At 43.7% G+C, this 23605-nt stretch overlaps 2 protein-coding genes across 2 annotated transcripts; both read left to right on the forward strand.

The window, feature by feature from the left end:
* Positions 1–1492: 1492 nt before the first annotated feature.
* Positions 1493–23393, forward strand: SDHC (succinate dehydrogenase complex subunit C). Its single transcript, XM_068121835.2, has 6 exons — positions 1493–1552; positions 3075–3137; positions 11959–12039; positions 12361–12422; positions 12643–12794; positions 22990–23393. The coding sequence occupies exons 1-6, from the start codon at positions 1536–1538 to the stop codon at positions 23092–23094; spliced, it is 480 nt and encodes a 159-aa protein (XP_067977936.1). The 5' UTR covers positions 1493–1535; the 3' UTR covers positions 23095–23393.
* Positions 3287–8264, forward strand: LOC144892859 (uncharacterized). Its single transcript, XM_078781189.1, has 4 exons — positions 3287–3332; positions 4486–4573; positions 6810–7038; positions 7074–8264. Exons 1-4 carry the CDS (start codon positions 3287–3289, stop codon positions 7284–7286), a joined length of 576 nt encoding a protein of 191 aa, XP_078637315.1. The 3' UTR covers positions 7287–8264.
* Positions 23394–23605: the final 212 nt, after the last annotated feature.

The following is a 23605-nucleotide window of genomic DNA, read 5'->3' on the forward strand; positions in this document are numbered from 1 at the left end:
GCGATCTGTTGGCGTATTCACCGCCCAAATAGCTATGTGGAATACTCTCATGTAGAGATTAAACTCACGTCATTTGAACTTTAGCCGAGGTCATTATTTACTTTTAATTATGTTTATATACGAATCGAAAAGAAGATAATTGGTCACAATGAACGTTATGCGAACGCGAATGTTATGCGGGAGTCCAAACCTGAGAATGCTGGACACTCAAGCTGAAATTGGGAAAACTAAATAGCCTATTTTACTCCTGGAGATCCCAGGATTATCCACCCAAAATATCGTTGCGATCGGTTCAGCAGTTTTTACGGTACCTTCAAACGGACGGACAGACATACAGACAGATGGACGGACAATTGGTGAATTATAGTAAAATTTTACCTTTTCATTTGGGCCTCCTAATTGAAGCCCCGCCCGTAGGGCGGGTACCGTTGCTAGTTTAAATAATTTGCATATTGGGTTCCTGAATTGGTTCACCTATCAAAAGCTGCAATCCGATTTTTTTTTTTTAGATCAAAAGGTCAAAGGTAAAGGTTGCGTAAATCACTAATTTTCACCCAATTGACCTGAAATTTGAAGAATTTGCATATCGGGTCACTGAATTGGTTCACTAATGAAAGGGTGGGTGTCCATTGTTTTTTTTAGATGAAAAGGTCAAGGTTGCATAAAATTGTCAATTTTCGTCCAATTTACCTGAAATTTTAAGAATTTGCATAATGGATCACGGAATTTGTGCACTAATCAAAAGCTAGAAGCTGATTATTTTTTTTTCGCTCTCATTCTAAAGTTCAACGACGAATGCTGCATAAAATCATCAATTTTCATTTAATATTTCTTTTTAAATGTCGTTATTTTGAGCATGCGGAAGAAAAAGAAGACGTCTGGATGCTTTGCATCCAAAGACAAAAGAAGACAAATGGATGCTTTGCATTTTCAGATGCTTTCTTGTTCGGTCTTGTTTACATTTTCTCGCTTGTTTATCTTTCCAACCAATATGGTGCCCGTGGGCACTGCATCATGGGTGCTGAAACCCCTCTGTAAAGCTGCCTGGTACTGCCCTACCAGCTTACTCCCTACCTATTACCACCTCCCATATCCATATACAACATCACACGCTCCACAACGATCTCTTGCACCACGTGGCGTCTTCTTGTAAGAAACGTCATTACGTCACCATCCTTGCGTAATGACGATGTATATATTATATGGCGCGATACGATTACTAAATCACGTACTGCAAAGTGTTTTTATACTTAATGTTTTTTTATTCACACCTAATATATATTATTTATTTTCATTAATACATGCGGTAGGAAGATGTTTTTTTAATCTGTGGAATTTGTGTAGTCGGAGTAGTTTCGGGATGCAAGTTTGTTATCGTTTTTTTTGTGCGCGAACCTCTAATACGTAACAAAATGTACGATTATAAATGGGAAATAAATCTTCTCTGAAAAAACTGATAAACTCGATAAAACGTTATTGGATAAAATGTGAGGCGGAAGTAGTTTGTTTTTGTTGTTGTTTTTTGACGTCACATCATGGCGCTGGTGTTGAGGTTAGTGTGATCGTCGTGCCCTTCATTGAAATCCTCTTTCAGTGTCGTATCACAAACATGGCTGGGAGATATAATTCATTGTGTGGGAAAGCTTACATGAGGTCTTTGAATATTTCATTGGAATGAGTGGCCGTGCGTGTCAGAGCAGCAATGGTTGAGTTTAACTTTAAGAATGCTCGATGTTGTGATGTGTCGTGGTGTACTGTGTAGTGAAGGGTCCATAGACATGGGTGTCGTTGTCCCTTGCGTGTTACTGTTAGTGTTAACACGCTGTTGATACTTGTGTCCTGGGGTTTTTCCAAATTATACGGTCGCTTACACCAAACCAGGAGTGTGTTCCAATACCAAAGCAGCTAGCTAGCGCTTGCCAAGCAAGCCGTTCCTTATCGACGGCTTCCAATGGAGTGCTTGCTTGAGTGCTTAAGCCTCTTGGCGAGCGCTGTACAAACCTATTGGTAACGGAACACCCCCATTGTGCCGAGTTACGGCCTCATTGTCACGTTGTGCTGTCATCCCAATCTCTAGCTCAAAGCCCGTTGGTGATGATCTGAATAACTTGTACAAGACTGACAGGGATATTTTACGTGAACTTTGAAAAGTTAACGTAATGGATTAATCTGCGATTATGATGGATTTTCAACTCGTGCCAAAGCTTTAGTTACTGCACCAAGAGATGTCATTTAGTGGAACTGCAAAGATCGGCTCCCTTTAGAAGCATTGGCTAGTCCTCTCCCCTCTGCCTCCCCCCTCCCCCTCCAACACGCAAGGAGGGGTTAACCCTCTGTATACAATATTTCATGGAGATCGGACCAGCCATGTTTTTTCTCTATGATTTTCAGATGCACGTGCACACAGAGAATAGGCCTACACCTTATGAAAGGTTTACATACACCTTATGAAGCACAAGCAGGGGTTCACGGCATTGTACTGGGGTTTCCCCTGCGTTGCGTGGTGGGTACCTTGCTTTACGCGGTGGGTATGCGGCGTTGCACAGTGGGTACCTGGCGTTGCCTGGTGGGTATCCTCTGCGTTACCTGGTGCTGTTCTAATCCTGTTGGCATTTTGAAGAAATCGATTATTTTTTTCTCTTTTGTGGGGTCCTAAAATACTTCCTTACACCCACTATGGTCGTGGGTCATTTAATATCACCTTTCACAAAGATAGCTCCAAAACATTTTTGGTCTAAAACACTCCCAGGCACTCACTGATGAACTTCTGAAAGTTTGACGAAGATCCGTTCAGCCATCTGAGAAAAATGGCAACACACAGACAAACCAACACCCTCTTATGGTATAGATAGTGGAATGCGTCCATTGATGCACTTTTCCTCCTTTCCATAGCTCATTGCCTTGTGACAGGTGCATGACATTATGTCCATTGGTAAATATTTACATGTAATATAATTACCTTGCTGAAAGAGTGAACTAATCAAAGGTTTTGAGATGTTACCTTTGTGCAGTGTGCCGCGTTCAACAACAAATCAATCGTATGTGCGTGTGCGTGTGTGTGTTTGTTTTTGCAGGCAACTTGGGATCCGATGCCCACCAGCTTACCGCTTGCTCACCCCTACCATCTGCTCTCACTAGTACGATGCATTTCTCCTTTCTCTACTGAGCCGAGCTATCTCTGTCCCTTTCCCTGGTTTTATCATGCCAATGTAGCTTCCTTACTCAACCAACAGCTAAATCTCCTTACTAGCTTGGATAAATATTGATTGTCTGAAGGTTCATGAATATGGTAGTATTTGGCTCTTGCAGAAGCGACTGCAATAAGTTACACAGTCTTTGCTTGATGTGATCCTCATAGAGCCTCCGTTAATCCTCTGCCTTCTATAAACCATGTTTTTTCACAATGACCCCACAAGTACAAATACCCACAGAAGTTTGAACACAAAGCAGTTAATTTTTTTAAATCCCTCTCTTTTCCTATTGGTTCGTTTTTGTATGTACTCTTTTTTTTTTTCTTTTTTTTTTGTATACAAGATCGAGGCTCGTGAAAGAGCTAACATTAATCACACAAAAAGACAAACCGACACACAAAACACAAAAAAACAAGGGGAGCGGTAGACAAGATGGTGAGAGAGGGGGAAGGACACAAAAGAGAGGGGGAAGGACACAAACACAACATTTGAGAACAGGGACATCGGGAGGACTTGGGGGGAGGTGGGAGAGGATTAAAACATATGAACACTGCAAGGACTCTGGGGTGAATTACCGGGGGTAGAAAAGATCAAGGTTTTCGATGGGGGAAGATAAGAGATGGTGGTGAACAGCTGTTTTAAAGACCTGGAGGGAGGAGTGGGATTGAAGGGAGTGGGGGAGTTTGTTCCAGAGGCGGGAGAAAAGGGGAATGAAAGAGTGAAGGTGAGCAGAGAGCCTAGACTTTGGCAGTTTAACCAGAAGAGGGTTGCAGGCAGATCTTGTGCGACCTGAAGGAATATTGGGGGGACAGAGCACAGAGAGAGCTGGGGGAGCAAGGCCGGAGAGGAGTCGGTAGAAGACAGAAAGACCACCAACCTGCCTGCGGTGAGTGAGTGGAAGGCCCTCGGCGTTGACTACATCGCAGGAGATTCCAATGATTCTGAAAGCTTTGGCCTCAACAGCGTGAAGCCGAGCAAGGTGTGAGGCAGGAGCACCAGCCCAGAGGGGGGAACAGTATTCCATTGAGCTGTGGATGAAAGCCTTGTATGTGGTGAGGAGCTCAGGTGTGCCAAGGAAGGACTTCGCACGACGGAGGATGCCCAGTCGGCGACTGGCTTTGGAGGCCAGCTTGGAAATGTGGTTTTCCCAAGAAAGATCATGGCAGATAGTGAGACCCAAAAGCTTGAGCGACAGAACTTCTTGGAGAGGATTGTTGAGAAAGTAGATGGGAGGGTTGTCCAGTCGGTCCTTTCGGAGAGACCTTCTTCCTCTTATTTTGAGTGATCTGATCAGGACGAGCAATCGGACGCAGCCCGGCTTGTTTGGTCGGTCGTAGCATCGAGTCAGAGGTTCATTTTTGTAGTCGGGGTCTTGAAGTGAGGTTTGCTTTACATGGATTTGTAAACTTTTAATATTTTCCCATTCAATTGCCGAATATATATGCAAATTTAAAGGTATCTATATAATAATACCGTAAGGACTCGACTTTGTTATCCCTTTTACGCTGCACCCAGTGACCCGATGCCCACGGCACTAATGCATTTACGGTCTACGAACCGCGCTCTTTGTTTATCACGTACAGCCAGACTCGAAAAATCTGAATTAGTCGACTGTGGGGCCCAAAAGCATCCGATTAACGGCCGATACGACGCCATCTTTCGACGCCATCGTATTGGCGTCTGCTGGGCGAAGGCGATGCGAGCCGTCTGCTGATTGGACAGTCAAGTGGTGTCATTAAATAATGGGCCGTGCTTACTGATATTGATCTGAAACTTGCAAATGGGCATGTATTGCAAAGCAATTTTCCTTCTTATATTGTCCAAGTCTAAAATACACACCCACACACACACACATAAATCAGCTGATCGTAAAATCTGCATTCCCTACAACCAGTGATTACAGGTTTAAAAAATGATTTTTTGACGTATTGACTCAACGATGTAAATAGGAAAGCATTAATTTAATTATTTCCTTCTTATTCTGTAAAAGCGGCCTCGACGGTATAGTGTGCGATTGCCCAAAGCAGGTTCTTATTTTGACAATCGTTAGTCGTACAATAAATACTTACGGAATATTAAATGAAAAAAAATGTTTCTTTCTTGAATATTTTAAAGCATTTTGTTTTTCATTCCACATGGTGTGTTTCTTCCCTCCCTCTGTGGACAACCAAGTGCCGGCTTCCGGTCGTAGTATAATCCTTTGTAGCAGTGTAGGGTTTTATGAGCCAATGATTATGGTGCGGCGCATGTCGAGTCACAGCAGGATTTTATGAAACGCCATTTGAAGTTGTGAAAAAGGTCAGAGTACCTGCTAACATGTCAAGCTACAGCAGGGCGGCGCAGGTCAGTTATAGTTAATCAACGGATCAATGAGAATGTCCTTTACTGTACGTACTGTACTTTACCACATCGGTTAGAAACGCTGCCGCAGGAGATCTCCGATGGTCTTTACTTTAGCTTCTGTTTTGGATTCGGTTCCCGCCTCCTGATACCTCGCAGGTGTGACGTCGCATCAGAGGACGTTAAGCCAGCTGTCTCATCTGATTGGACAGTCGAAGGCGACAGCAAGCCGTCCACTGAGTGGACAATCCAGAGCATGCATTTGTGCCGGTGTCGGCGATCATTCATATATGCACTCTTCATTCTCATCTTTCTTCCTAACTCTTACTCGGACAAGCAAATCCCCTACGCCATCCATAATGGTACACTCTATCCATATACCACATCCTCCCTTCCGTGGATGTTCCACGGGTTTTGGCTAGTCTATATAATAATAGCGTAAGGACTCGACTTTGTTATCCCTTTTATGCCGCACCCAGTGACCCGATGCCCATGGCACTAATGGATTTACGATCTACGAATGGCGCTCTTTGTTTATCACGTACAGCCATACTCGAAAAATCTGAATTCGCCGACGTTGGGGCCCAAAAGCATCTGATTAACTGCCGATACGACGCCATCTTACGACGCCATCGTATTGGCGTCTGCTGAGTGAAGGCGAAGCAAGCCGTCCACTGATTGGACAATCCAGAGCATGCATTTGTGCCGGTGTCGGCAATCGTTGTTCATATACGCACTCTTCATTACCTTCGCAAAAGCGGAAGGTTATGTTTTGATCGCTGTGTATTTATTTGTATGTCTGTGTGTGTGTGTGTATGTTATTCGCATAACTCAAAAAGTATTCAACCGATTCGCATGAAATTTGGTGGGATGATAGGTTATTATCCGGGAACCATTTGATTAGATTTTGGAATCGATCGGGTCAAAGGTCAAGGTCAAGGTCATGAAAAGGTCAAAATCGTCTTTTTACCATAGCGCGGTCAATTTGTGTCCAATTTGTATGAAACTAATGCCAAAATGTTCAGAATTCAATGCCCAATCTTGTGATATGCGACATGACACTCTGACGTCATAACCCTTGTTTTTTAAGTGATTCTTCACCATGGAGTGATATGGCCAACCGGGCGGAGGTATGCACTCTACTGAGTGCCGTTCTAGTTCTCATCTTTCTTCCTAACTCTTACTCGGACAAGCAAATCCCCTATGCCATCCATAATGGTACACTCTATCCATACACCACATCCTCCCTTCCGTGGATGTTCCACGGGTTTCGGCTAGTCTATATAATAATAGCGTAAGGACTCGACTTTGTTATCCCTTTTACGCCGCACCCAGTGACCCGATGCCCACGGCACTAATGGATTTACGATCTACGAACCGCGCTCTTTGTTTATCACGTACAGCCATACTCGAAAAATCTGAATTAGCTGACGTTGGGGCACAAAAGCATCCGATTAACTGCCGATACGACGCCATCTTACGACGCCATCATATTGGCGTCTGCTGGGTGAAGGCGAAGCAAGCCGTCCGCTGATTGGACAGGTGAAGGCGAAAGCAAGCCGTCCACTGAGTGGACAATCCAGAGCATGCATTTGTGCCGGTGTCGGCGATCGTTGTTCATATACGCACTCTTCATTCTCATCTTTCTTCCTAACTCTTACTCGGACAAGCAAATCCCCTATGCCATCCATAATGGTACACTCTATCCATACACCACATCCTCCCTTCCGTGGATGTTCCACCGGTTTCGGCTAGTTTATTATGAATTAGGTTATGGAAATTTATTTAACATACAGTTTATCCGATTGAATGGTTATGAAGGCAAGTGTATCCCGAAACATAACAGTTTCATTTTGAACGAGAACAGCACTTGGTGGAGCGCATACCTCTGTCAGGCTGAATAGTTTATGGTTTGTATCCCAGTGATAGGCCGGAGCTGGATTCGGACCTGAACCAAAATCGAATCGGCTTGTTCTTGTCACCGACCCAACTCATCCACCAAGTTTAGTCATAACTCGTCCATAACTTTTTCAAACATCATGTTATATATCGCTTTTCACCCGATCTCTCAATGGTGAAAAATCATTTATAAACTAAATAATTCTCGTATCCTAATCCATATTCAGATCTTCAGCAAAATCGAATCTATTTGTCCTTGTCAGACACCCAACCAGTCCACCAAGTTTAGTCATAACTGGTCCATAACTTTTTGAGATATCGCGCTCACAGTAACGATGTTACAATCCCGCAAGGTCAGCGGTGGTGTACATCTGCCTCTGTACCTGCGCGCATGTCTACGAGAGGCTGTGGGGATCTCCCAGAAATACAGGTTTTTCATTGGCTGTCGGAGGGTATTTCTGCGTACGTCATAGCCGATGATGTAGTGGAATGCTCGCGCTTCTAACCTCGTTTTCTAATTTTCACGAGACCTCTTCAATTTCTGTCATACGATCGACTCGAAAGTTTGGCTTGTGTTCAGCGCTTTTCAAATCAACGATCGAATGTTCCGGACAAAATAAAAGGTATGTTGGACGTTTTTTCAACATGTTATCTAGTTTGTGGTGGAATGTAGCGGTTACCGCTGGATGCACACAATCGCCTTGCACCGGCCAGAACACGGCCAGACGCGCCTCTCCCGGGCATGCCCGGACTCACTGTTCCCGGGCACGCCCGAACCTCCCGGGCACGCCCGGTCTCGTCTTTCCCGGGCATGCCCGCTCTCGCCTTTCCAGGGCTCGCCCAGAGCGTCCGGGCATGCCCGCTATCGCCTTTTCAGGGCTCGCCCAGAGCGTCCGGGCATGCCCGCTATCGCCTTTCCAGGGCTCGCCCAGAGCGTCCGGGCATGCCCGCTATCGCCTTTCCAGGGCTCGCCCAGAGCGCCCGGGCACGCCCAGCCTCGACTTGCCAGGCCGCAGCCAAACACGCCCGGGCAGGTCCAGACTCGCCTTTCCAAGGCTCGCCCATGACACCCGGGCACACCTAAAATAGCTTTTGCCGGGCAAACTTCCCGACATAAATGTGTATATATATTGCTGCCCGATAAACGGGCTTGTCAGAATACCTGAGCTGTTTTGTTTCAATAAAGCAACTCGGACGAATTCCGTCTTTGGTCGCGTCAATTCTTTCGACTCGCGTTGGAGCGCAGTTCCTTGAGGAATTTCATTGCAATCTGATGATGCGAAGTAAGATATTTTGGCCCAGATATCAGGATTTCCTGACATAATTTTGCAAAAAATGATGATTTTAATCATCTTGAGAGTGGACATTTCATTTCTTTACGTGTCTGTAACAGCATCTAATACAACAGTGTTAAAGTTCTGATCTTGAGAATAAAACAATTTTGAATTTTCAAGGCAGTCTGGGTGTTTATTACAATTTCTGCCACGACTGTTAATTAGGTAATTAAGTACTTAATTAGGTAATTAATTAATTATGTAATTCAATTTCAGGTCATCCAAAGTAAGATGTATCATATCTTTTGTAGAATGCTTCAATCTATAATAACTGAAAGTTTCATTGAGTTCTCTTCATTTTTAAGGAAGTTATGGGCTTTTATGTCATTAAATTGACTGTCCTCGATCACAGCTTTTGTTTTAAGTTAATGGAAAAACAATAGGAAAGAAGATGTTAATTTCCGAGTATAAAAATGACCATAACTTCTTTAATACTGAAGATATGAAAGTGAATTAGGTATCAAATTAAAGGTCTTTCCATGCTTTATCTGATGCTATAAATTACAGGCTTGATTTTTAACATCTCAAAATTTTGTAACATTCCTACTCACAGACAAACAGGAATGAATACATTGGCGGTTTTAACATGATATGTATTGGTTTTAACCTGATCACTCCTATGCTATTGAAATGTTGAACTATTATCACTCCGATCCTATGCTGTTGAATCCTGTTGAATGCAGAGAATGAATGGGACGACAACATTGAGGGCCGACGGGAGTTGTGGGAGATATGTTGAAGGCAGCGGGAAGTTGGGGTGTGAAGAGAATGACAGAGATCTGTAATCTGGTGGTGAAAGAAGGCCGCATTCCAGTGGATTGGGAACTGAGTACCCTCGTCCCTCTATACAAGGGGAAAGGTGACCCACTGGACTGTGGCTCGTATCGAGCGATAAAGTTATTGGAGCATGGAATAAAGGTATTGGAAAGGGTGTTGGAGAGGAGGATAAGGAAGAAGGTGAAGATCGGCGATTATGCAGTTTGGATTTATGCCAGGAAGAGGAACGACAGACGTGCTTTTTATTGTAAGGCAGTTGCAGGAGAAGTACATGGAGAAGAGGAAGAAGTTGTTTCTTGCATTTGTTGATCTGGAGAAAACATTTGATAGGGTTACACACGAAGTAGTGACATGGGCATTGAGGAAGTTAGAAGTGGAGGAATGGTTGATCAGAGTAGTGATGGCAATGTACGAGAGAGCGTGCACAGCTGTAAGGACGAAGGACGGGAACAGTGGTGAGTTTGAGGTGAAGGTAGGAGTGCATCAGGGGTCGGTACTAAGTGCACTACTATTTGTAGCTGTGATGGATGTGCTGGCTCGGAATGTAAAGGAGGGTTTACCATGGGAGTTGTTGTATGCAGATGATCTGGTGTTGATTGGGGAGAGTATGGATGGACTGAAGGAGAAGATGAACAAGTGGAAGGAATGTATGGAGACAAAAGGTCTGAAGGTTAATATCGGAAAAACGAAGGTGATGGCAAGTAGTAAAGCATATGGTGAGGTGGAAAGAACTGGGAAGTGGCCCTCTGCTGTGTGCAGGAAGGGTGTCTGAGTGAGTTCCATTCAATGTACAATGTGCGCTGAGTGGGTTCATCAAAAATGTAGTGGTCTGAGAGGGTCATTAACCAGTGTGGCAGCTACTTTCAAGTGTAAGGTGTGCACAGAGGGAGCTGCAGATGGAGGAAATGTTGAGTTGGATCTTGGAGAATGCATGAAGCTGGAAGCTGTGAAAACATTTTGCTGCCTAGGAGACATGCTGAATGGAGAAGGTGGATCAGACTCGGCAACGGTTGCTAGAGTGAGATGTGCATGGAAGAAGTTTCGGGAACTGAGTGGCGTGCTGACGAGGAGGGGAGTGTCGTTGAAGCTGAAGGCAAAGGTGTATGCTGCATGTGTGAGAAGTGTTTTGATTTATGGGAGCGAGACATGGGTAATGAACATAGAGCAGCAACGAAGGCTGGAAAGGGTGGAAATGTGAATGGTTCGGTGGATGTGCGGAGTATCGTTGATAGAGAGGAAGACAAATGATGAATTGCGAAAGATGATGGAATTAGAGCCTGTGATGGATGGAGTGAAGAGAAACAGGTTGAGATGGTTTGGTCATGTGTTGAGGAAGGATGAAAGTGACTGGTTGAGAAGAATGATGGAAATGAAGGTAGAAGGAAGTAGAGGACAGGGAAGACCGAGAAAGACTTGGCTACAGGTGGTGGAAGAAGAAATGCGTCAAGGGGGTTAACAAGGGGGATGCAGAAAATAGGGCAAAATGGAGAAGATTGTCATGGGGCCCACAAGGCTAACCCCTGCCCTAGTAGGGAAAATGGCCTTAAAATGCCAGTTGTTGTTGTTGTTGTTGTTGTTGTTGTACTCGATGTTGAAGAATCGCTTATGAATTAAATAATTCTTGTATCCAAATCCATAATCAGATAATTACCAAAATCGAATCGATTCGTCCTTGTCAGACACCAAACCGGTCCACCAAGTTTCGTCCAAATCCGTCCACAACTTTTTGAGATATCCTGCTTATGTATTGTTTTGGCCATATCTCCCAATGGTGAAGAAATCACTTAAAAATTATAGTAGCAGGATCCGCCTCCGGATCTTCACCAAGATCTAATCATTTCGTCCTTGTCACATAAGCTACCTCTCCGCCAAATTTCGTCTGAATCCGGCGACAACTTTTTGAGATATCTTGTTCACAAGCAAACAAACAAACAGACAGACAGGGGTGAAGACATAACCTCCATCCATCCACCTTCGTGGCAGGGGTAAGAATGATCGTATCTGCATCCGGATTTGGATGTTCATCAAAACAGAAAATTTTCATCCTTGACAGACACCCAACCTGTCCACCAAGATTTGTCCCAATCCGTCCATAACTTTTCAAGATATCGTGCTCACAGACAAACAGGAATGAAAACATTGGCGGACCCGCATTGGCGGAGGAAAAAGGTTAAAAAGTGCTAGATTGACTTGTACCTACCTGTCTGTCGAATCATTGGTGACACAGAACATGACATACCACTGATTGTGAGCAAGTATGGCACCTCTCTGCCGCTACTTTTAATGCTAAAGAGAACTGGGATATGATTGTTGAACCTGTTAAGGTGGTAATAACCAAATCCGATACTGATTCCACCGGAATGGTTGTGATAAAACTTGTCACAAAGATCTTCTTCTTCTTTTTTTCTCTCACTCAGTGCTGTTCCGCTGTGCACAGCTGCAAAGCAAGAGTCAAAATCACCAACTAGGCCCCTCTCTCCTCACGTCACGATCTTTCGGTGAAGTAACTCCTCAATCATCCCTCCGATGTCATTCGACATATTATGGTCACAAACTTTTCCATGAGCCTGGATGTTGCATAAAACATCCCTTTTTTGTTGCTTGTTTCTGCCACTTCTGTAATTTCTCTCAATTCCAAACGACTGTATTCCAACCAAATACACGAGGCAAAACAAAACAAAACAGTTGAATGGAGTATCCTTTTTATTTGTATGAATGTTTGAATACACGTTTACGCATTCTGATGTGAACAATACACCGTCCTCAGCTAATTATGCTCTTTCTTGACCACACCACATCCACTTCCTGCCCGTAATCAGGTGGCCATTGCCAATGGTGATGTCGATCGCTCACAGAGCTACTGGTGTGTTCCTTGCTGCAGGTATGGATACTGGATAGGCCAAGTAATTTACCCAGAGGGAGGGTTTAGGGTGAATCGTTTGTCCCTTCCGTGTTAGTGGTACCTACAATAGACCTTTGACCTCTAAAACGTGGTTATGGAAACACTTTTTGGTTTTAGAAACATGGGAAATGGACTTGTAATTCAGTCTCAACCTTGTGTGGCTCTGCTTTAAGTGGTAACTGATTTTGATGCGTGCCAGGTATGGTTGGGCTGGGTCTGAGCTCGGTGCTGCCCGGAGACTATGCCTCACAACTGAGTGCACTGCAGACGTTGGGCGTATCGGGGTTCCCCATCAAGTTTCTGTTGACCGTTCCTCTCTCCTACCACACCTGGAATGGCATTCGACATTTGGTACTGATTGTACTCCTTCCTCATCCCAACTGTTTCAACAATGTGTGTCGGAAAGGTTGATGGAGACAAACTAAATATTGGGAAATGTGATTTTGTACTGTTTTGATCAAACTTCCATCCTCTAGTGTTTATGCCGATTCGTATGGTACATCACTCAAGGGGAAACTAAACGCAATTTCTTCTGAAAGACATTGAAAATCATCCATCACCATCTAATTTGAAGGGGATATTTTTTAGAATTTTTTTGGCCAATCACAGTGTCGATAAAAGCCCTAAAGTCTTGATTTTCGATTTCGCCAGTGACGTCACACTTTGAACTTGCCTTGATCCAAATGGCGGTTTACATAGAGGAATGATGATTTATTTCGAGATTGGATTCCGATACTGATTCCACCGGTCATTAACAACTCTGAAACTGTTGGAGCCAAATTTAGTGACGGAAACTCTTTTGGCGGAATAATGGAGCCATATCATTTCGAGCCTTATGTGAGCGATTCAGACAAAGAAGGCGACAATGGAGGTGTTGGTGAAAATGGAAACGCCGGTTGCATGTTCACTGCAGATTGGTAGGTTTTGTTTTTCTGCTAAATTGACGGATTATCAGGGATTTTGTATTGATTGATAAATTGGTTATATTACTCCGGAAGAAATGCAGCACGGACACTGCCCCGCCCGGACACTGCCCCGCCCGGACACTGCCGCACACTCAGACGCCGCCGACCAAATGGCCAATGAATGCTTTGTCTCACTGTAGCAGGCTGACCTTGTGTCATGTATGTTGTTACAGGATTGTCACATTTCATACTTTCCTGGGACGCCATTTGTCTGTGGTCGTGCTGTGTCGTGTCGTGTCGTGTCGTGTCGTGTCATGTCGTGCCGATGTACCGCCTCAGTGGACAGGGATGGAAGGGTGGTGGTGAGGCGAGATCGGTCGCCGGAAGGCCAACACAGGTGTTTGATTCACCGCTCAAATCGCCCGTGCACACGTGCTGGTAGCTCGGTAGAGATGGTGTTAGTTTTGAGCGACGGCTGTTTCTTCCGCCTAATTGTGGGAATGGCACCCTCTCTCAATCGTGGCGGATAACCACAAGATCGATAGCTATCTCCTGTTTAATAACAGTGCTCTGTAAAATGTTCCGAACACAAAAGCGAACATCTTGTACGCCCAACCCTCACTCGGTTAATTGGGACAAACCTTGTGCAGTTTCTCACAACAGTTGGATCTTTCAGCCATTGGTGTAGCATGAAATCATCTCGGTTTGTATTAGTACAACCACCAAGGACGCATCGACCCGGCATATTTGTGGAAAATGGAAAATTATTCACTGTTTGAGTTGAATGGTACAGCGATGTAACCCGTAGACCAGGGGTTCTTAACCTTTTTCCCTGTCAAGACCCCCAACGGATTGCCCACGATGTCCCCATACCCCCTTCGGCTTCGCCTCAGTGTTGACTGACCCAAGGCACACTGAAGGAGTGCATAGCTAGAACAAAGAATCCTGGGGGCATGTCCCCCTAGAATTTTTTTTTGATTTCTAGGTGCTCTGTGGTGCATTCTGAGGGGTGTTTTTACTTTAATTGCCTATTTTTTTGGATGACAATTGTTAACTTATTACACAGAAAATGGGTCGTCGGGGATCCGCGCCTGATTACCAGTCCCATTAGGTTCCAGTGTGACTTCAAAATATCTCAATAGCTTAGTTTTACATATGGATAATTAGGAACAGAACAGGAAAGAAAATCATTAGGATTTCATCCCTATTTATTTCTTTGCTTATTAACAAAGAAACAAAACAAACTAAACGAAATTAAAACATGCAAGTTTTATGCAAGCCGTTTTACTAATCTAGTGAGATTGTTGCTGCTGTTTGTTTCTAATACAAGGTTTACCTGTGTGGATGTCCAGTGTTTGATTGCAAAGGTAATGCTATTTGATCTATAAACCTGAGCTCGTGGAGGATCTCATGGCCTCATGCTGTTTTGGGTTTGAATTGAATGTACATGTGCAAATATAATTAACTAGCGGGGTCACCCGTGGGAATCCCACGGGCATGGATGTGTGTGACATTTCGACATATTGAGTTATATGCTGCACATTCATTTTTACAAAATGGTTACTGGCAAGTCATCAGATCCAGAAATGGTGTGAATTTAGTTATTTCACATAATATGTGACCCCTCACTCCTCTCCACCTGACACTCTCCTGTCTCCACCTGACACTCTCCTGTCTCCACCTGACACTCTCCTCTCTCCACCTAGCACTCCTCTCCTCTCCAAACCCTCACATCCCTCTCCTTTCCAATCCCTCACCTCTCCAATCCCTCACACTCCTCTCCTCTGCAATCCTTCACACGCCTCTCCAATCGCGCCTCACACTCCTCTCCAATCGCGCCTCACACTCCTCTCCAATCGCGCCTCACACTCCTCTCCAATCGTGCCTCACACTCCTCTCCAATCGTGCCTCACACTCCCCTCCAATCACTCCTCTCCAATCGTGCCTCACACTCCTCTCCAATCACGCCTCACACTCCTCTCCAATCGTGCCTCACACTCCTCTCCAATCGCGCCTCACACTCCTCTCCAATCGCGCCTCACTCGCCTCTCCAATCGGCTTTCCCCGTCTCGTTTCTCTCCTTTTTCTCCCGTCTCGTTCTTTTTCTTGCTCCAAATCGGCCCGTCGGAATCGGAAATCGGCCCGTCTCGCCCGTCGGCCCGTCGGAATCGGAAATCGGCCCGTCTTGCTTTTGTGCTTGTGCGTAAATAAATTGTGTTCATGACACCATTTCTGGTGTTGGGCTAGCGGCTAGGGTGCCGGCTTAGGATCCTGGGTTCGAATCTCGGTCGATCGCCGAATTAATGCCAGGGGGGTTGACTCAGCCTGTCATCCTTCCGAGGTCGGCTAATTGAGTACCAGTTCACTGGTAATTCCCTGTTTGTCGTTGAAGGCGGCAAAAAGGGTTGGCGTCAGGAGGGGCATCCGGCCGTAAAACATTGCTTCAAAAAGGGGACAAAAAAACAACAACTACCACGGTCCCCGAAAAGGCCAACCCCCGCTTTGCGGGGAAAAATGGCCTCTAAACGGTGGTTTTTACACCATTTCTGGATCTGATGACTTGCCAGTAACCATTTTGTAAAAATGAATGTGCAGCATCTAACTCAATATGTCGAAATGTCACACACATCCATGCCCGTGGGATTCCCACGGGTGACCCCGCAAGTTTGCATTGACGTTCGTCGATGGACTCGTTCGCCCGTCTCATTCGTTTTCTTGCTGCATCCTGTTCAAGTCTGCGTTCTTCATCGATCGTCTCATTCATTTTGGAAATAGAAGTTTCCACGCAGCGCATGAATTGTCACGATCCTCAAGAGGAATTTGTCTCGTAATCATCAAATGATAAATGGCAAGTAAATTATATTGTGGAAAATTAAAGATTTCAAATAAACCTATTTAAAGTGTATTCGCACATAACTAATTTTAAAAAACGAAGAAATATCTCTCGGTAATTTCCTGAAACATATTTTACTTCCGGCTAATAATGTTGAATTAAATAAAAACGAAGAAATATATGTCGGCATCATTGTTGACGTTTTTGTGACGACTGTCATCAAACGAAAAAGTAATATATCTTAACGGAAAAGCAAAAGCGAATTTTTAATATATATCGACACGTTGCCGTCGGTGTCATGTTGGGCGGTGTATGATACACCATGACGCGATTTTTAAAAATATATCTGCATTTTCCCGCGTGTGTGGAATGTTCTCAATTATTGCTGACACCGACTCTAAAACCATCGATAAAAATGAAATCATATGGTGAGTTAGATTGGAGATAAAGGCGTGAGAGAGACTCAATGGCCTTGAAGTTACAGGCATTTGAGAATTCATTTCGTTCTATAAACGGCAACTTTCATTGGATTTCCTTCCCGTTTTTTTTCAACCGAGTCGAAAACTATGTTAGCGACTGTGAAAAATGAAATGATATATCGAATTTTTAATATGTATCGACACGTTGCCGTCGGTGTCATGTTAGGCGGTGTATGATACACCATGACGCGATTTAAAAAAATATATCTGCATTTTCCCGCGTGTGTGGAATGTTCTCAATTATTGCTGACACCGACTCTAAAACCATCGATAAAAATGAAATCATATGGTGAGTTAGATTGGAGATAAAGGCGTGAGAGAGACTCAATGGCCTTGAAGTTACAGGCATTTGAGAATTCATTTCGTTCTATAAACGGCAACTTTCATCGGATTTTCTTCTCGTTTTTTTTCAACCGAGTCTAAAACTATGTTAGCGACTGTGAAAAATGAAATGATATATCGAATTTAAAATAGATATCGACACATTGCCGTCGGTGTCATGTTGGGCGGTGTATGATACACCATGACGCGATTTTAAAAAATATATCTCTGCATTTTCCCGCGTGTGTGGAATGTTTGTGGAAAATTAAAGATTTCAAATAAACCTATTTAAGGTGTATGCGCACATAACTAATAAAAAAAACGAAGAAATATCTCTCGGTAATTTCCTGAAACATATTTTACTTCCGGCTAATATGTTGAATGAAATAAAAACGAAGAAATATATGTCGGCATCATTGTTGACGTTTTTGTGACGACTATCATCAAACGAAATAGTAATATATCATAACGGAAAAGCAAAAGCGAATTTTTAATATATATCGACACATTGCCGGCGGTGTCATGTTGGGCGGTGTATGATACACCATGACGCGATTTTAAAAAATATATCTCTGCATTTTCCCGCGTGTGTGGATTGTTCTCAATTATTGCTGACACCGAGTCTAAAAGTAAAACCATCGATAAAAATGAAATCATATGGTGAGTTAGATTGGAGATAAAGGCGTGAGAGAGACTCAATGGCCTTGAAGTTACAGGCCTTTGAGAATTCATTTCGTTCTATAAACGGCAACTTTCATCGGATTTTCTTCCCGTTTTTTTTCAACCGAGTCTAAAACTATGTTAGCGACTGTGAAAAATGAAATGATTTATCGAATTTGATTTGAAATAAAACTGGGGGAGAGCAAGACACCACGGGCCTACAAAACAGGACTCAAAGCTATGCGAGTTAATAAAATGGTGGATATTTGTTTATAGCCACTCCCAGAATGGGTGGAGCTATGGGTGGAGCTACTCTGCAAACCGAGTAAGCCACACCCCGGACAGACACCCAACAGATAGACAGACAGACAGACAGAATCATCTACGGCTATTATAATATAGATTTTGTTTTGAAATATATATACAGTGGTACCTCGGCTTACGAGTGCCCCAACGTACGAGTTTTTCGGGATACGAGCCGTCGCTCGGGCGGTTTGTTGCTTTGGGATACGAGCCGAGATCCGATGTACGAGCTCAAAAAATTTATTTTTTTGAATTTTCCGGTTGTGGCTTCCGGTTCCGGTCACGCGGTTATCTTGCCGTGAAAGCATCTCTGCTTGGATATAAAACACGCAATCGTCGAAATACATGAGCGAGGAATCTCCTTGCTCCAGCCGGTGACGTCATCGGCGGGGATCCCCGCCTCCAGAGTGGCTGGTCACGTGACCGCCAAAGCGTGTCGCGCGTGCGGGTATAATGAGCTACACCTGTGGATCACGTGACCACGGAAGCACGCCTCGCTTGAGAGGCATGGCTTTCGGTTTGCGTTTTGCTTTATAAGGCGCGATAAATGGGCTTTTGAGTGTTAGCGGTTCATGGCGTTGACGGTTCATGGCGGTTCATGGCGGTTGACGGTTCATGACGGTTCATGACGGTTCATGGCGTTGACGGTCAAAAACCCATTACATCAATTTTACCAGGCACTGTACAGTAAGTACAGTGGACACCAAATGCACGGTGGAAGGCTAGAAGTAGAAGATCGTCCAAGACAAGTGAGAATAAGCCATACTTTGGAGGAGATGACGTCATTCGCTGGTCCGATAACCAAAGATGTGGTATAAAAAACCAGGTGAGCTAACAATGCAGCAATGAAGGAATTCGGCCAAGGCACCGGCACACAACGACCTACCTACATCGAAAGACTCAATGCCAATGGTGACAGAAGCCAAGACGGCCGGCTTAAACACCGCCGAAAGACCACGGTGTACCAACTTACGATGCAGAACATCTTGCACTTAATATGATGACAACAGGTGCCATCCTCTGACGTACCATTACAGGTACAGGTACAGTACACGTGAGCACAGAGCAAAAGTTCACTGAAACCGAGATTAAGAAAAAAGAAAAAACACCTCGTGGTCCGTGCTCGATATCCGAGTTTCAATCTTTTCAAACACATGATGCTCTCGGTCACGGTATCTCCTGCGAGCTGCTTCTCCTTCAACCACACAAACAACAACTTCTCCATATCTTCATGGATAGAGGTCCGGAGCTTTGAAATAATCGTAACGCCCTTGGCTGGCGTTATAGCCTTTATGGACTCCTTCTGCTTCAAAATCGTACATATCGTAGAAGGAGTACGATCGTACTGCCTCGCCAAGTCGACAACACGCACACCTCACCTGGCATGCTCTTCTCCTCTGCTTAATAAAACCAGTTTATTTCTTTACATTCTCTTGTATTATGTACAGTATATACGAGGTCGTGCTTGTTTATACATTATTTGTTATTTATAAAGTACATTTTTGTTATTTAAAAGCACCTAACAAAAAAAATTGGTGTTTTTTTTTTGAGGCTGGAACGGATTAATAGCATTTCAATGCATTTGAATGGGAAAATTTGCTTTGACTTACGAGCGATTTGGCTTACGAGCTCCGTCACGGAACGGATTAAACTCGTAAGCCGAGGTACCACTGTATTTATATTTAAATATATATTTATTATATATTTAAAGATGATATTTCATTTAATTTATTGCAATTTATTATTATAATTTATTACGAGTCCCATACCCCCAGATTTTGGTCCCCATGCCCCCAAGGGGTATGGATGGATGAATGAATGATCGTTTTGAGGCCATTTTCCCCGCTAGAGCAGGGGTTAGCCTTGTGGGCCCCATGACAATCATGGTTCCCTGTTTTGAGGCAATGTTTTTATGGCCGGATGCCCTTCCTGGCGCCAACCCTTAGTCGCCTCTTACGATGCGCAGGGATACGGTGTACCTATTCTAAACCGGGGTACACACCGGGATCATTCATCCCAGCAAGCTGGTACTCAATTTGCCGACCTCGGAAGGATGACAGGCTGGATATACCCATATGTTTGTACCCATATGTCCATGACAGGCTGGACAGGTATGGATACCCCAGGTTAAGAACCCCAGCCGTAGACTATGGTGGTCGACCCCCTGGTGTGACGTCATGGCTAAGTGTGAAGAAAAAGATTTCGTCTTTTAATCGCAAAATTACCCACTTTATAAATCGCAAATTGGAAAAAGACGCCATGTCAATTTTGTAGGGTATCGAGGGATAGATTAGCGTCAAGGTCGTTTGAGCATTTGAGTTCCCCTTTAGCCATATAATTTGACTTTTTACCTTTACCTTTTTGTGTGCTGAACGTCTTTTGCTGGTAATTAAATCCTCATAACAGTACACTCGTAAATCCCGAATGAGTGTTAGACGACGATAAGGACGTCTCCAATGTTGACTTGTTACAAACTTGTGTTCAGATCACTGATGGAAGTGAGACTCTGTATTTCACCTGCATGTTTCATTTCGTTCGTTATACATCTATATCAGGGTTCACCATTTCGGATGCACACATGCACCTGGATTGTTGATGGTACACGTAGAACTCCCGAACCACATGCATTGTGTGCGCGCAAAACAAAACGTTGATTTTGTTAATAGGTAACCCAAGAGCCTTCGTATTTACCACTGATCGATGTGGGAAGATCTGCAATCATTGATTAATCCAATGGACACTTTATTTCCCCAATCCTCCAGGTTAAAGGTCAAGATCAAATGGTGGTCTGAAAAAAAAAACCGCATTTTTTCTCATCACTCAATATTGCCAATGTAGAATCTCAAAGACCACTTGGCCTTCCAAGATGTTCTTGCATCATAATAGTGCACCTGCACCGACATTGTGCACCTAATATTTGATTCATGTCCTTGACCTATTTTTTGGTGATTGTGACCTAATTAACAAAAAACACCTTTTTATCATAACTTGAATAATTTTCCTCTGATTTTCAGGATTTTGAGTTTTATGGATAGATTGTAGATGGGGACCCTTTTTCTTATTTTACACTCTATCCCTAAATGGTGAAGGTGAAGGTCAAGGTCAAGGTCATATTGGGTCCAAACAAAATATGCCATCGTATTGTGGGCCTCGGGGAGGTTGCAGGCAATCACCAGGGGCGGCTTACCCTTGGCAATCGCTTTGTGATCGCAGATATCTAGTTTTGACTGCCCATTTTACCATGGCTAATCAGACTCGTACCTTGCAGTTCAGGAAATTACATTATTGCAATGTGGTGTCACATGTTGTGATTTCAGTTTATTGACAAAGTTGCAAGTTGGAAATCACTCATTGCAAAGTACATGTGTATTGAATGAGTTTAATGTTGAGATGTACAGCATATTTAATTACCAACATGAAAACACGACATTGACCAGGATTGGCGTCAACCCGGAAGTTGCGCGTCTGCCACGTATTTCTGGTTGTAGCAAATATCATGCCAGTGCGGTCTAGATGTTGCCTACATGACAAACATATTGTAATAAGTGAGATTTACCTCGTGTGTGAAGGCTTTAAAATACTGCTGCAAATTTTGACCTCCATTTTTGTGGACTTAGGGAATTCCCCCTGAACCATGTGACCGAGGAAGCCTGGTGTTGGCTTAACGGTTAGGGAGCTGGCTTGGGAGTCTAGGGTCCTGAGTTCAAATCCCGGTGGGTTGTTGAATTAACACTGAGCGGGGTTGACTCGGCCTGTCATCCTTCCGATTGTGCCCAATAGTCAAGAAACTCCTTGGGCAACCACATGCTTCTGATGATGCAGGAGTGGACATCATCATGTGACCTAGGAGCGATGACATCAGACCCTGTAGTTGTGTCTACTGGTAAACAAGGAGGTCGTGATAGTGATCCATTATAAACGGAATTGAAAAAGCTCGAGCAATGTTGAACTCTTTATGAAAGATTTTGAATTTCAGTCAGCTTTCATTAAAAACGAAGACGAAACAATTCAATCCCATTGTCAATTCAGTGTTATTATATGGTGCATAGACTTGGATAAAACTGACGATCTTCCACCATTGACGTTTGAGAAAGATTTTAAAGCTTTTCTGGCCAAATATTGTAAGAAAGGAAACAAGAGCTGGAGAAAGACATTGTGGCAGACGTCAAAGAACAAAGATGGCGACCGGTGGGACAGATGAGAAACCAAGAGGTTAATTTGAACGAAAGAAGTCATGTTTTGGACATTGGTCGGGTGAAAGAAGGGAGGGAGGCAAATAAATACATGAAGAACAATTGCTGAAAATGAACTTCGATTAGAAATGGGGAATTGCACGGAAGAGTGTGGAGCGGGTTGCTCAAGACCTAACAAGATCGTTACGGCACTATATGCTGAAGCCACGACGGGTCCGAAGAATAAGATTAGAACTCGGTACACAACAAAAACAGCACAAGGCCTAGTACATGAAACAGTTTTTGGCTTATTTGGCAAGTACAATTTTGTGCATGTAAAATTATTCCTGGAGGTACAACAGGAGGGGAGAAGACATGGTAACCGACAAATAATCGGGTTGGATGAGGTAGGATGAAATGCACCACCACCTTGAAGTCCTGGAGGGAAGAGTGTGATTGAACGGACTCATGGAGGTACCATGGGAACCATATCGGAGGAGAGGCAGTAAAATCTAAGGCCATTGACATGGGTGTCATGTGATTGCAACAGACCTTGTTTTTCAGCCTCATCATGGGATGTTCCGATAATGTTGAGAACTTTAATTGCAGACTCCAGGGGAACGATGTGATACCGGGGTGCCCCCATAGGGGGAGCCGTACTCAATTGAGCTCCGGACAAAGGCCTAAAAATATATTATTTTGTTGTTTTATTTCACCTTGTGATTACCGAGCTGATTTACCTGTATTTAATATTTGCTTGGCCACCTGTTCTTGCTTGCTTTTCACATATCGTTTCCGTTAGGCTACGCGGTGCACACGATTGTGGATTGTGGAACGGCTAATTTTTTTTTGTCATTTTCCTCTCGTCTCCAGGCTTGGGACTTCGGCAGAGGATTCAAGATTACGGAAGTATTTAGATCTGGATACATTGTTCTTGCTTTTACTTTGTTGTCTTCCCTTGGTCTTTCTTTAATATGAACTCCTTCGACTCTGTTTTCTGTGTACCTCATTGTGACCATTGTTGTACTCGTTCATAAATACGTCTATTTAATAAAGTCTACTTTCGGGTCTTGGTTACATCTGTATAATAAAGGTCTGGGATTTGTTTCCATAGAATCTTCTTATGCATGGAATGATATGCTTCATAAAATATTGAAAACTTTGATACATGCATTTAGAAAGAGCACTATGGTTTCCCTTCTTGGATTTTCATCTTGTAGAGAGTAATTTTCAACTCCCTCACCAAATCCACTGAAATAAATTTTATGCATCCATCACGTGCTCTCATTTCCTTGCCTCTTGCTTCTGTTTTCCTTCGGCTGTTCCTTTCCTACTTTAGATTTCCATTTATTCTTGGATTTAGCTAATCTAGCGTTGTGTGGGGTTACGACTACAATTAATTACGACGTTGTATTCGGCACGGCTCTTGATCCCACAAAACATGGTCTCTCTCGTCCTCAGTGGGTGGAACTTGGCAAAAAGGAGTCAC

Source organism: Myxine glutinosa, chromosome 7 (assembly GCF_964187855.1).
Source record: "Myxine glutinosa chromosome 7, kmMyxGlut1.1, whole genome shotgun sequence".
Lineage (NCBI taxonomy): Eukaryota > Metazoa > Chordata > Myxini > Myxiniformes > Myxinidae > Myxine > Myxine glutinosa.